The sequence below is a fragment of the Pristis pectinata genome, chromosome 6, assembly GCF_009764475.1.
Source record: "Pristis pectinata isolate sPriPec2 chromosome 6, sPriPec2.1.pri, whole genome shotgun sequence".
NCBI lineage: Eukaryota > Metazoa > Chordata > Chondrichthyes > Rhinopristiformes > Pristidae > Pristis > Pristis pectinata.
Window position 1 is genome coordinate 21,048,222 of NC_067410.1, and position 15,785 is coordinate 21,064,006.

General features: G+C 40.3%; 1 protein-coding gene across 8 annotated transcripts in view; it reads left to right on the top strand.

The window, feature by feature from the left end:
• The window catches only part of fbln2 (fibulin 2), a 176,018-nt gene that overhangs the window by 95,306 nt on the left and 64,927 nt on the right, over window positions 1-15,785 (top strand). For all 8 annotated transcript variants that reach the window (XM_052018568.1, XM_052018567.1, XM_052018569.1 and 5 more), the window contains one exon: window positions 13,066-13,264. In XM_052018568.1, coding sequence (XP_051874528.1) covers window positions 13,066-13,264 — 199 coding nt within the window. The remainder of the gene's footprint in view (window positions 1-13,065; window positions 13,265-15,785) is intronic.

Here is a 15,785-nt window from a genome sequence, read left to right on the forward strand (position 1 = left end):
ACAAGTCTTCCGTTGCAAAAATTAAAGGCTGAGGAATGAATTCCAGGTATTCTTTCTGTAACCCCTTCTCCCTGTCATTCCCCCCACCCTGACTGCTTTCTAACATTTATGCTGTCTTTTCACTTAGTTGACATTATTGTCCTGTGTTTTCTCAACCATATTTCCAGGCCAGGTGACTGGAGTGTTTAATCAAGTAAAGGTGGATCCCATTGTTCTCTTGTTTATGTTAAAGGGCTGAGCAGAGAATACTGGTTAAAAGTTTAACTTAGCAAACAACAAACATCTTGAGCCTTGGACAATTTCTGCTGTTTTTGCAAAAGGGATTTTAGGCTAATGAGCAACCACTTCTTGACCTTTGGACAGGTCACGCTGCTGTGCTAAAAAGCTGAGGTTAGCGATAAGCCTTTTTGGGGACTGGAAAGTGAATATCCATCACACCACCTCTTGCTAAGCAAAAGATTCTAGTCCAGCTAGTCTGTCCTGAATCATATTCCTGTCAAGATTCCTCCTGGGAGCAGACTATCATTCCACCAACTGTTCCAGTATGCTTCTGGTACCAGAGGAGTTTTCCTTGATTGGATGCTCAAAGGACTCATTGAATAGTTCCCAATATAAGGGCTTCAATGTGATCTCTCTGTAGAAGTATTTACTTCCTTAATCTCAGTTGCACACATTTCTGAACTCTCAGAGGATTTTTTTACCACCAATCATTTTATAAGCATGCGACAACAATGCACCAATGTTCATGTTATATCCATTTTTAGTCCATCTTTAAAATTCTTCTTCTTCATAATCAGTTCTTGCCATTATCTTGATGCAAGTTTGGATCACTGTCTTTGTTACCATTAGTTAATCTCGTTAGCTGGTAATGTCTTTTATTGAGCTGAAGATGGTTCATTCCTTTCCACAGCAGTGTCTGTGTTTCTCTGGATGCTGTGTACAACTTTTATTTAGATTTTCTGAAAATGAATCTTATAAGCAAATTGCTAATTTTTGTTTCCTTAGATTGTATATTGCTCTCTTCTTTTGCCTTTGAATTAGTAATCTTATGTTTATAGAAATTAGATTCATCAATTACATGATTTGATAGCATAAGAATAAGGTAAAAATATTTATAGAGGCAGGTTACTGTTACATGTGTGCTGAGGTAAGGAAGGGTACAGTATTCCTGTTAAGGATTCTGTCTGTACTTTCACTTCTGGGTGACCTGAATAAGGTGTTTGAATGTATGGGTTGGTTACGTCCCTCCCATGGGAATGAATACCAAGGGTTTGCTGTGGCTTGATATTATGAGACCAACCATACCATCTGCAGTTCCTTCCCATCTGGGTGATCCTGGACTCTGGATATAAATGTCCAGGTCTCCTTCCTTTACCTTGTTAGAATTGGACCTAATGGAGAAAAAGTGATACAACTTCCTAACTTTTCCAGAAAACTTTAACTGAGCAAGGGCAACCCAGTCTGTTCTATCAGGCCATGTGATTTTATCAACCAAATATATAGATTGTTCTTGTAGCATTAAATATAACACAAATGGTAGTATCGGTAGGCCGAGTAGTTCTAACTATTGCATTGTAGGAGTACCATATACGCAATAAATGACTGTACCCAAATAGTAAGTAAGTAACAAAACATATCCAAATAATTCTACTTTGCGACAATGTAATGCTTTGTAGGCCTTGAAGGCCCTAGTGTTACATTGCTGTTTCTGAAGAAGTTGCAACAAAGTAGGTAAAAAGGTTATCAGGAGTATAGCATTCCCCGGGATAGCTATTTTTCTCCTCCTGGTAAGTCTTTTACCACAGTGAAACATAACACACGAGATGTAGTAAGATATATTGGTTTGAATATAAAAATCAATGGGGTAAACCATGATGGTATAACGCCATCATTAGCAGTAAACAACATATTAACAAAGTACATTATATAAAGTCTTAAAAACCATATTATATAAAAAGTTACCCATGTTAGAAAATAAATATGTAACACCCAGTAGAAAATGTTTGTCAGCTCATCTTTTCATAGGATTGTGTTATTAGACTTACTATTCACGGCAGACCCATCCCAACCCCCCTCAAGATGAGGCAAGAAACGTGCATAGCCATGCACAACGTTAGCAATCAGAACTAAGAAAAGGAGAGGAGCAAGGATAATGTGCTCTTCACTATTCCAGGGTTGAGGACAAACCTGAGGAACAGGTAAAATGTGAGAATGAGGCAGGGTATGCCAAAGCAGACAGATGAGAGATATCCACAGTGCTGCAGGTGGGGCATTGGACTCAGTGGAGTCGGAGTGGACCTGGCACACAAAAAACGGAAGTCAGAAGAACTTCAGTCCTTCCAGGCTTCAGCGTTTCAACAGAAGGAGCTACTCTGCTACAGTGCATCCTTCCACCTTATCTTCCCATGCAAAAACTGGATCAAGGGCTTCACTGAACCATTTGGAATATAAACCAGTAGTACAGAAAATTGCCATGTTACTGTTAACATTGGACAAGGGAGTGGAATAGTGGCCATAGGTGGAGAAATGAAAACATCTATAGTCTTTGTAATAAAAATGTTCATACATTTGTTTGCCATTTAAGGGAAAGTGCAATAAGATATCCATCTAACACAGAAGAATCATCATCAAAAAATGGTTTCTCACAATGCTCTAGTCTAATAATGTTAATGTCATGTCTCCATGACTGGGACCATTCAACAACATAACAGTGTCTATATTTTTCTTCAAGTGTAGAGGGATCCATGTCAAGGGATTCCTCTATTAGTCTACCTTTAACACCTAGGCTGGAATCTTTCAGTTTTGTCAAGGTATCATTAACTATTCTCGCAAATGATTTCTTGTTTTCCCATGTATCTATGTTCATTTCTTCTACAATGCAGTCAGAGTAAATATTTAAGTGGATGGGAACAATCACTTTGCCAGAGGCAAGGATTAAGGGTTCCAGTATATTGGTCCACATAAGACCAAGGGCTAAGAACTATTGGTGACATGTAAATTTGAATCATCATTGCTCACAGATCTCCTAGATCTAATATTTTATGAGTCATTAAGTTTAAGGGTATCTGAGCCAGATGAGGCAATCTCTGTGTAGTTTACGCTACTTCGGCTGCTAAAAAGCGAATGGTAAGTAAAGCAACACTGAATAATATTGTAATAAGCATAAATATTAAAAGAAAGATATAGCAAGAGCAACACTTCTTTCTGGAGTTTGGGTGCTCCTTGCTCCAAAATCAACAACCCTTTTCAGGTGTACTATTTCTGGGTAATGTATCTATGAGATCTTCTTCGAGTGAAAACGAATTTTTACGTTTCTTTTTAGATTGAAGCATGTGTCTTATCTGTTCAATACATCTCACCTATCTCCCATCGGAATGTAGGGTTCTATGGTGGAAGCATGTATAGGTTTAATATAAGAGTTCCAACTCATTCTGGGGGTATAAGTGCTGCTGGGGCAGGTTTAATGTTATCGATGAAGACAGATTTACTTACAGTCTTGTTTCCCCTCCTAGTCTCAATTACCACAGTCCTATTGTTGATAACCTGGGTAACGAGACAAGGGGGTTTCCATTTAGGATGGAAACTAGGGTCAAAGTTGTTTTCATGAAATGTCTTTTCTTGAACCCAATCACTTTTTTGTAGTATCCAAGCTTTCTTATTGGGTTATTTTGTTATCTCTTGAGTTCTCATAAACTCTCTCAACACCTTGAGTAGAGTTTTATCAGGTGTAGGCAATGGTTGGCCTGATTTAGCAATTAGGGGTGTATTTAGATGGACATTGTTCATTAAGAAATAAGGTGTAACATTCTTATGTGCTCCTAATTTTGCCAATGGTATGTTGTTCAGAGATAGCTGAACTTCAGGGACAAGTGTAGCCCATCTTTTACCTCTAGAGTAGACCAGTTTCATCAGGGCCCTCTTAATCTCCTGATTCCTTCTCTCCACTGCCCCATGCAATTGTGAGTGGCATAGAGTGCTGTACTCCCCTTGTATTCCTCCCAATTCACACATGGCCTGAAAGCCTTTACCAATGAAGGAAGACCCTTGGTCTGCATGTATGCAGGCATGAGTGCCAATGTGCAGGACTATTAAGTTCTGAAGTGCGGTGATGGTAGCGGTCTTACTACAAGAAGTGGTGGAGACTAACCACGTATATCACGTACAAAGATCAACTATGACAAGAATATATTTATTTGGTCTCTGATAAGGTAGGTTGGCTTGGGATACCAGAAATGGGCCTATATAATCAATTTGCACACCTGCATTGGTGCGTTTGGTTTTATTTGTCTTTTAGGAGGTGGTCTTGTAACTGCTCCTTTATTATAGGCCAGACATTCTTTACAATTTGCAACAAATCACTTGCAATCAGTCAACATGTAAGGTCACCAGTATAACATGGCTAATTTCGCATGAGTGTCTTGTCCGCCACCATGATTGTGTCCAAATCCTTTGTGGGCTTCTCAAAATAATTCTTCCCGCTTATGAGCAGGAGGTATTTGCTTCTTACCTTTTTTAGGGCAGCATACCCAAAGCTTACCTTCACCATCAGTTTCATACTTGTACTGTGTTGGAAATCTTTTAGGATTGGGTTGAGTAGTATCTAGGAGTATTCTTAAGACATCATCTTGATTACTTTTATTTGTGCTTAGTTATTACCATAACCCTGGCCTCCCTTACCATGCTGTATGGTTCCCTAAAGGATGAGCTTGTAACTCATAAGGTTCAAATTCTGCTTCAGATAAAAATTTTCCTTTTAAGATAAGATATCTTTATTAATCACATGTACATCAAAACACACAGTGAAATGCATCTTTTGTGTAGTGTGTTATGGGGCAGCCCACAAGTGTCACCACACTTCCGGCGCCAACATAGCATGCCCACAACTTCCTAACCCATACGTCTTTGGAATGTGGGACGAAACCGGAGCACCCGGAGGAAAACCACACAGATACGGGGAGAACGTACAAACTTGTAACCTAGTAGATTTATTTCTATGGACTCTCATTGCTGACCCATCACAGTACCATATTTCAGAGTAGTGTTTCAAAGGATGTTGTACCATATTAGGCCGTGGAGGAGATGGTTCTGCATCCTCCATGACTGATAAGGATTGTAAGTCATAGCTCTCAGGAAGATATACCCATTGCAAAATTTCATTTTGCAAAAGTGTTTGCCATTTCTTATACCTAACTGTAGTAGCTCTCCATTCATTGGTTGGTAAGTTGTTATCATTTTTTAGAGACACAAATTCTGTTTGTATGATAATTGGTTTGTCTCCCTGCAGTGGTCTTACTGCAACAAGTGTCTGGAACACCATAGTGAGACATCACTCTGAAGAGGAAAATATCTGTTCTGTTGGGGTGAAATTATATGAGGCATAGTGTATGGGGGCTTGTGTTTCGTCTCCTGCATTATAGCAGGTGGCTATAGTGGATTTAGGAGAAACACGAGTATGTAGAACAAGAGATTTTGTGAGGTCACTTGTCCAGAGGTCGATTGCTAACTGAACTGCATTCATCAATTTCACTAGTGCTTCATAATTGTCTGGAGTTAAGACAAAAGGTTTTTCATTCTTTGGAGTACATCTGCCATACAATGGTTTTGCTAATCAGGCATCGTCAGGAATGAAAGCTCTAGCATAATTGAATAAGCCTAAAATTGATTGTAAAGCTTTTAGGGTCTTTGGATATCCTACTCGAGTGACCTTCTGTCTAAATTGAGGGGTTAAGCCATGTCCTTCATTGGTAATTGATGTGCCTAGGAACTCTACTTCTGTTTGGCAGAGTTGAGATTTTTTAATGTTAATTACATAGCCTCTGTCCGTCAATTTCTTAATGACAGTCTCAATTTGTGTTAAATGCTCTTCCAATGTATCTGCTTTGTCTATATTGTCTACATACACACAATTAACTGGTATGCCCTGTAGTGTCTGAATAACTCCTGCTGACAATATTTGTGGACTATTCCGAAAAACTTGTGGTCGTCTGGTCCACTGATACTGTGAACAATCGGGCTGTAAAGGTTGTATAATGTCTGTCGCTGTTAAGAATTGGGTGTGATCAGAAGCCATTAGCTAGGTCTGTGCAAGATTTATACTTTTTACGAGTGAATCCTTGCAAAGTTTGTTGTAATGACTGCTGTTGGGCCAAGTTAGGCTCTGAGTGTTTATTTAGGACGATACAGTCGATGACCAATCACCACCGTCCGTCAGGTTTTCCTACACCAAACATGGGTGAGTTAAATTGAGAATGTTCTTTTATTAATACTCCTTGCAACAGAGGGAACCTACAGTCTCTTGTAGAGATTGTTTTCCTCTTTGTTTGGGAATATACCACTGTTTCTGATGCGGAAATGGATTGCATCCTAATTTAGTTGATTCAATATCGACCAACCCACAATGGTTGGGGTATTGTTGTAGGTGGTCATAATATTTGTACAAGACGTTTTTTAATTTCACTTTGATAGTTTTATCCTGGTGATAGTTTAACTGTTTCTGGATTCGAACGACTCGTTCATCCGATGCAGTCACATCAGTTTTTGGTTCAATAATGGTACGAATCCAATAGGAAACATCAGGTGTTCCTGTTAAAAGGGCTAGTTTTGTACGATCTGGGGCAAGTTGGTGCAGAGACTTTACAACTACTTCTATCATTTGTTTAATCCCGTATATCTGCATGAGGGCTTTATGAGTTGGGCACGCTACCTTGTTTCCATGTATGCCTACAATTTTAATTCTCCCTGTCGGCTCCCCTAGTTCATCACCTTTAATAATATGTGTTCAGCATTGAGATGTCTGCACTTGTGTCAAAATGACAGGGTCGAATTTTCCCAACAATATGGGCTTTGGCATATGGGAAGGAGAGACTAGGTATGCCCGTATCGTTTTCCTGAGATGGGGCATTTTGGTCAGCATCATCGCTGAAATTCACATTAAAATTGGCTTTTCCTCTCTTTACATTCTGTTATCCCTGAGTTCTAGGGGATGGAGTGGACTTTTGGGGTGAGCCCTGTCCTTTTACATGTTATGATAGTTGTGAATGATGAGGTGCACCCTGAGGTGCCTCTTCAGTTTTGTACTCATCTCCATAATATCAGTAGGGTCTCTGAATGTTATTTCTGTCTCGAAATAAGTATCTTGGTCTAAAACTTTGTTCCTCAAAGGATGGGGGTGGGGTAAAGATCTCGGCCTATACCTCGTGCCTAGCCACCTAGTCTGTGGGCTGGTATCCCTACCTGAGGCAGGTATTCCCCAAGACATTTGTCTAGGTTGTTGATTACCTCATCCCTGCTGAGGAGCTGAGGTTTGGGGATGCTGTAACTGTAAGCAACCCGAGGGTTGAGCTTGATGTAATGAATTTGCTACTGATCCTGAATTCCCTTCAGGAAGAAATGGGGAGGATCCTCTGCTGGCACTTCGCTGCCCATGTGTGGGAACGAGTGGTAATCCACCTGCAGCCATGTTGGGTACATAGGATTTCCTTGACAACCTGAAATCTTTGTTGTATGGGGTATTGAGTAAGAACCATTCTGCACATGGTACGGAGGTGCTGACTGGGATAAAGGGGTAATATTATTGAATGAACTAAGTCCCAGTCTGCTCATGTCATTTCTTCTCCTATTTTATAAGCTGTCACTAAGCCCTGATTTTTGACTATACTGGTCAGTACGGTATGGAGTCCTCCGCAGACATCACCACCATGCATTTGTTTATAAATCCAGGCATATATTTGATCTGGGTTTCCACACTCATTTGGAGGTGGTACCAAGCTATAGGAAATAACATTAATAGGAATTGTTGGACATGTTGAGAATGGTTAGCCCAGAAGGCCTGTAACCTTCCAGAATTCTGAAGTAACCACTTTAGAATTCCTTCAGCATCAGCTGGAGGTGCAGAACACACTGCTTGTAAACTTTGAACTGTCAGTGGTCCAAAAACATGACGGGGAGTTTGTACTGGGGAAGCCGCAGTGGCTCCCTGTACAGGAGCATGTCCCTGCATTCAGTCTCATTAGTAAGTCCACTACATGTTCCCAAGGCTCTGTTCTCCAGGCTTCATTAATACCTCTAGAGTTTGCTGATTGGGGTACTATTTGATCTAATTTGAGAAGAAATACACAATGTCACCATGCATCAAGATTTACATACGGGTCATCTGGTTCTATTACCCTGGTCCCCACCCAGGAGCTTGATGTCTATCTAGAAATGGGCCAATTTGTTGTCTCCAGGCACAAATTAATGCTTCATTATTGGGATCTGGTACAAATTGTGATGGTCTGAGTCCAGTAGGTACTAAAGCAGGATTTGGTCTATCTAGTCTACACCCTACTCTATGTTCTACCCCCTGATCATTCCAGTCTCTGACTTGAAGAACAAAATATTCAACATGCTCAATCTGAGGAGCATTGGGTGTATCATCCCATATTTCTGCTACACTAATAATATATTCATAAATTGACCCGCATTTGCATGTGCAACTACTGGAAATGGGATATCAGCCATTATAGTATTAGGTGGTGTGCCTCAACACTCTTCAAGCGCTCTGAGTTGGACTACTGCTAAAATAACAATTCTTTCTATTTTATTTTATTAAAAGTAAACGTGACCATGTTGGGCGCCAACTGTGATGATATTGAGTGTACTGTCCAAGAACTCTAAGCTTAAGTCAAGATTTTAAGTTCCATCTAGCATAAGTATCTATGAGTACCTTCACTATAGGGAGATTATATTGTAGTAACCTACACTTCAAGGACTAGTTTACTTCACTACTTTAGTCTCTATGGAAAGGTCCTGTTGTCAATAATCACTATATTGAGCAGTGGGTCCCTCCTCCCAACCAAGGAGAAGATACTTCCAGCTAATGAAGCAGTTTAAACACAGTTTATTTTAGGTGAGACTCGTTTAATTCTAATAAGTAATTTACAAAGGATTTCCAAACACAAGTACAATTCTTACAAGCTAAAAAGTCATACCAACAAGTTGCAGATGAATAAGTTGTCCATCGCAAAAACCAAAGGCTGAGGAATGAATTCTAGGTCTTCTTTCTGTAACCCCTTCTCTCTGTCATTCTCCCTACCCTGACTGATTTCTAACATTTATACTGTTTTATTACTTAGTTGACATCATTGTCCTGTGATGTTTCTTCAACCACATTTTCAGGCCAGGTGACTGGAGTGTTTAATTAAGTAAAGGTAGATCCCATTGTTCCCTTGTTCATGTTAAGAGGCTGAGAATGGAATATTGGTTGGAAGTTTAACTTAGCAAACAACAAACATCTTGCACCTTGGACAATTTCTGCTGTTTTGGCAAAAGGGATTTTAGCTTAATAAACAACCACTTCTTGACCTTTGAACAGGTCATGCTGCTGTGCTAAAAAGCTGAGGTTAGCAATGAGCCTTTTTGGGGCCTCAAAAGTGAATACCCATCACAGGTTCAATCCTGACACTGAATGCTGTCTGTGCAGTTTATACTGTGACTCTGTGGGTTTCCTCTGGGTGCTCCAGTTTCCTCCCACATCCAATGTACATACTACTAGGTTAATTGACTACTTTAAATTACCATATTATGAAGGTCAATGGCAAAAAAAATCGACAATGGAGTTGATGGGCACGAATACAGGGAAATAAGGGAAGGGAAATGCGTATAACAGGATTGTACCCAGGAACCAGCATGGACTTGATGGCCACATGGCCTCCTCTTATATTGTTAAAGGTTAATGTTGCAATAATTGAATTATGGCACAGATGTGAGGGGCTGAATGTCCTGCTCCTCTTCATGCCTTCCTGAAAGGTTTACCAAATGTGAAACAATAAAACATTCCTTATTCTAGAATTTGCACTAATCTGTTTCATTAAAAAAAACATTATGTGATTCATTACAGCATCCACTGGTCAATATTTCTGATTATTTGAAGAGGCAAGTTGTTCTGGGCATTGGATCAGGGTACTAGCTTATTACCTCTGAGGTCTGATCCTAGCCCAGGGAATGAGGTGATACACATTTCCTTCTGCCACCTGCATCCAGATTATGGAGTGTGGCTGATCATAAAGCAGCACAGATCAATACTGGATTGAACCTCTCACCCTGAAAGGCACGAAAAATGTGTGCTATGTGAAGTGAAGCTGAGACTAAGAAGAAAGTTGGCCAAAGCTTTGATCACTGACCTGACTCCTGAGTTAAACCAGAAATCTTGCTTTTATGAGCACCTAGAATCACTTTGAATGAACTTGGAAAGGATTGTATGTTTTATGTCATAAGATTTGATCTAGTTAGATCATAGCAAGGATGTTGACAAAATAGATCCTAACAGATCCCTGTTTAAGAAGACTTTAGAAGCTGTCTGCAATTTGTTATAAAAGAAGTTTAATAATTGCTTTCTGGGATTTGTCCCTTTTTTCAAAGTTAAAGCCTAAGACTTTTCCCTCCTCAGCCAACTGGCACACAGCCAAGATGCTGCATCTCAAATTTGTTTGAATTCAGGAATATTAGGAAAGTCACCCACCTTAGAGGGGTGGGGATCAAATTCAAATAGGGTTCCATCTTGTGTCCTCAAATAATAATTGGTCAGATGGCTTTATGCCAACACCCCAAACTAACAATACAAGTTGAAATGAAGGACTTACGGTCAACTGTAACACATTGGTAGCAAAGGTACCTTCAATAGTTCTGAAGTGGCTTCTTGATAGTGTAACTGTCTGGGAGTTTCTCATATCTTTCTCAAGTTTTTTTCTTTTTTCTCTTCTCACACTTTCCCTAAGCTTATCCATGAGACCTTGTTCCTGTTTCCTCAACCATATTTACATTTCTTCTCATCTCCATTCGTCGCAGTCAAAGGTCGTTACAATACAAGATGTACAAGTTGGCCTCAGCACACCATCTTGACTTGAAAATATGTCACATCCTTCATTGTCACAGGGTTGAAATACCCAACAGTATTCTGAGAGTACCTGCACCAGGAGGACTGCAGTAATTCATAACGGCAGTGCACCACCACATCTCAACAGCAATTAGGAATGGTGACCTTTCGAGTGACACTCAGATCCATAAAATGAATAAAAAACCTGCAGCATCCAGCATTTATTGCTCCAGATTCCAGCATCTGCAGTCCCTTGTGTCTCCTGATTAAAAACCTGACTTGCTTCCCATGTCCTAACTTGCACAAAGTCACATTTATTCATCGCCCATGTGCTTACTAATCTAGATTGACTCCTACATTAACAATGCTTCAGTTTTAGAATTCTCATCTGTTTTCAAATGTCTTCTTGGTTTTGCCCCTCTAATCTCTGAAATCTAATTCACCACAACCTTCTGAGATATCTACTCCTCCAAGTCTGCCTCCCTAAGCTTCAACCTCAATCAGTCCTCATGTCAGCAAGGCCCAAAGTTCTGGAATTCCCTCCTTAAGCCTCTCCACCCCTATTTCCTCTATTAAGATGCTTCTCAAAACCTACCACCTTGTGCAAGTATTTGGCTGGTGAATGTATTCCATTGTGTCTTAATGTCAAATTTTGTTTTGAAGTACCTTGGGATGTTAATGATACCGTATAAATACAAGCTGTAGTTAAATAAGAATTGTGATGTTGAGTAATTTATGAAACGCTGCATTTCTAGGTACACCAAATGACAAAAATCAGCTGATGGTACTTACAACCAAGTGACATTTGACAATGAAACTGTCCATTCAAACAAACTCACCCACTACATTTAGGCCAAGGAAATGGTGTGGGAAAAAAATCATTAAAAGACACACTGTGTATGTGCTTCTTCCTTACCATGAAGGCTAGATCAAGTTCCCCACGCTCAAGGAGCAGGATGGTCCTGCATGTATGATTTGCCATTTCATCTTGTAAATTGTAATCAGGATCCTAAACAGGATTAACATAAGAACATAAGAAATGGGAGCAGGAGTAGGCCGTCTGGCCCGCCCAGCCTGCTCTGCCATTCAATAAGATCATGGCTGATCTGGATGTGGACTCAGATCCTCCCACCTGCCTTTTCCCCATAACCCTTAATTCCCTTACTACGCAAAAATCTATCTAATTGTCTTAAACATATTTAATGAGGTAGCCTCTGCTGCTTCCCTGGGCAGAGAATTCCACAGATTCACTACTCTCTGAGAAAAGCAGTTGCTCCTCATCTCCATCCTAAACTTATTCTCCTGAATCTTGAGGCTATATCCCCTAGTTCTAGTCTCACCTACCAGTGGAAACAACCTTCCTGCCTCTATCTTACCTATCCCTTTCATAATTTTATATGTTTCTATAAGATCCCCTCTCATTCTTCTGAATTCCAGTGAGTATAGTCCCAGGCGAATCAATCTCTCCTCATAGGCTAACCCCTCATCTCTGGAATCAACCTGGTGAACCTCCTCTGTGCCATCTCCAAAGCCAGTATATCTTTCCTCAAGTAAGGAGACCAGAACTGCACGCAGTACTCCAGGTGCGGCCTCACCAGTACACCGTACAGTTGCAGAATAACCTCCTTGCTCTTAAATTCAATCCCTCTAGCATGAAGGCCAACATTCCATTTGCCTTCTTGACAACCTGTTGCACCTGCAAACCAACCTTTTGCAATTCATACACAAGCACTCCCAAGTCCCTCTGCTCAACAGCATGCTGCAATCTGTCACCATTTAAATAATAATCTGATCTTCTATTTTTCCTTCCAAAGTGAAATAATTAATACCGTAGAGATTTAAATTTCTTAATCTGGATGGGAGTGCTAAAGAAATTGGTATTGGTTTATTATTTTCACTTGCACCGAGGTACAGTGAAAAAACTTGTCTTGCATACCGATTGTACAGGTCAATTCATTACACAGTGCAGTTACATTGGGTTAGTACGGAGTGCATTGATGTAAAAGAACATTATTAGTAATAATTAGTGACATAGAGTTTAAATTAAAAAGTGTAGAATGATTACAGTAAGGGTAATGAGTAGATCTGTAGAGAGCAGCTTGCAACGAGTCGCCACGCTGCAGCGCCAGCTTGTACAAGTTGTTCTCTTTCAATGATTTGTTTTGTATTGTAATGATGTGTTTTTATCTACTCTAATTTGGTTCTCCTTCCAGAAATGTTGTGACTGCTGTATGTTAGGAATTATATTTTGGAGCCAGTACAGAGAGTGTGAAGAAAAGCCAAGTCTGGGCTACCCCTGCAGTCAGGCATTTTTAAGCTGTTGTGAGGGAGCTGAAGATCTCGGTCATCTTCCTGTGAGACGGTGGCTCAAGCCAAAACCACTCCCTGAGACAACCTCCATTCCTGAACAAGGTACAGAATCATTTTACAAGTAGATTTATCATTAAAAAATATTATATGTCATTTGTCACAACAGGAATAAGTCACCAAAACACTTTGATGGAGGCTTTTGACTGCCAACTGCCGACTTCCTGCATGAAGAAAATCAGAACTGGTGGTTGAGGATGTTGTATACTCATTTGCTGACTTGAATCAAGCCTTTAATTGCCCTCCTACCCAAAACAAGTGGGTAGCTATTGAAATATGCAGGATCCTAATCCTGCCATAACACTTTCAAATGAGTAAATCACAAGGTCTTTCGTCCTGGGATTTCAGGTGCCTAACAATGGCGCAGAATGGATTGACAGGAACAGTTCAAATGGTGAAGGATTTCCTATCTATGGTTAGACAATACAAGCTGGGATTGTTCTACTTGGAGACAAAGAGCTTGAGAGATTTGATGGGATGTCAACGTTTAAAATCAGAAAAAACCTTCCCATTGCTGAATTAACTTTTAAAATTTTGACAACAGATGCAATTGGAATGTGAGGAAAAACATTTTTTTTATGCAGAGATGACCTTGAAGTCACTGCATATTGGAGAAGTCGAAACTGAAACAATCAGTGCCCTTAAGTGGGAATTGGATAGGCACTTGAGAGAGCATCATTTGTATGGCTCTGGGAATAAGGCAGAAACATGGGACAGATGGGATTGCTCTACCAAGAACTGGCATTGACTCAATGGCCTGAATGGTTTCCTTCTTCTCCATTGTTAAGCTGCTAAATGGCACTCAATCCTTTAGATAGCCCAACACTCTGTGCAATTCGTTTTGTTTCTTTCACTGTTTACATCCCTTTTAGCCCCCGGATTCTAAATCCCTGACTGGGGGGATAAGATCTGTTCTATTGAGCAGTGGAGCTTGCAGATGATACTCCCAAGGCCTTCCCTTGGAAGTGGCTACAGTCTGTCATCAAAGTCACTAGGCCACCTGCCTGACCATTTTTCTTCCTGCCCACAGATTTGTGCTGGATATGAAAGTCGACTCTTTCATGTTTTCTGTTGATTCACTCAACAATTTAAGACATAGTTACTGCTTCACTCTGCAGGATCCTGCATTATCTCTGGAAGTGGTGCTGGAAAGCAGTATAAGTAGTGATTACCATTGAAAGTGATTGATTTGTTTTGTATCCCGGAGTGGTGGAAAGGACCAGTAAAGGCCTTCATTGTTTGACAGCAATTTACATTCTGAGGCCAGTGAGGTTGTGGAGTATATTACAACAGTCTATTTGTTGCATTTGGCAAAACGAAGGGCTGTTGAAATACCATTATGATTCAGTGTGGCTGTATTTGTGGTCTTATGGGTCTTGGAGTCAGAAGTATATGAATTTCAGAAAATAAATTATTAAGGAATACGATTATAATTTAGTAAATGACTTTACAAGCAAAGTTAAAAAAGTATTTGTGTTTGAATAAGCTTAAGTCATGATCTTCAAAGCAGTCACATAGCTATTTTAGAGTCATGAATACTACAGCACAGAAACAGACCCTTTGGCCCATCTAGTCCATGCAGGCCCGGTTTGTACCAAGTCCCATCTACCTGTACCTGGACCACATCCCTCCAAACCCCTCCCATCCATGTACCTATCTAAACATCTCTTAAACGTTACAGTTAAACCCGCATCCACCACTTCCACTGGCAGCTCGTTCCACATTCGCACCACCCTCTGAATGAAGTAGCTCCCCCTCAGATTCCCCTTAAGTATTTCACCTTTCACCCTAAACCTATGATCTTTAGTTCTAGTCTCACCCGGCCTGAGGGGAAAAAGCCTGCAAGCATTCACCCTATCTATACCCATCATAATTTTGTATACTTCTATAAGATCTCCCTTCATTTTCCTGTGCTCCTGGGAATAAAGTCCTAACCAATTTAACCTTTCCCTATAACTCAAGTCCTTCATTTCTCAAGTCCTGGCAACGTCTGTGTAAATGTTCTCTGCATTCTTTCAAGCTTATTGATATCTTTCCTGCAGGTAGGTGACCAGAACTACACACAAGTAGTTCTGGTCACCTACCTTCAGGAAGGTATCGATAAGTTTGGCCTCACCAACATCTTGTACAACTTCAACATAACATCCCAACTCCTGTACTGAATGCCCTGATTTATGAAGGCCAATGTGCCAAAAGCTCTCTTCATGACCCTATCTACCTGTGATGCCACTTTCAAAGAATTATGGATCTGTATTCCTTGGTCTCTTTGGTTACCACACACCTTAGTGCTCTACAATTCACTGTCTAAGTGTTACCCTGGTTTGTCCTCCCAAAGTGCAACACCTCACACTTGTCTGCATTAAATTCCATCTGCAAGTTTTTAGCCCATTTTCCCAGCTGGTCCAGATCACTTTGCAAGTTTGATAGCCTTCCTTGATGTCCACTGCACCCCCATTCTTGGTGTCATCAGTAAATTTGCTGAACCAGTTTACCATATTTTGCTTATTCAATTTACTTAAAAAAGATAGTTTGCAAACTATTCTCATGTCTCATATGACATAGAAAG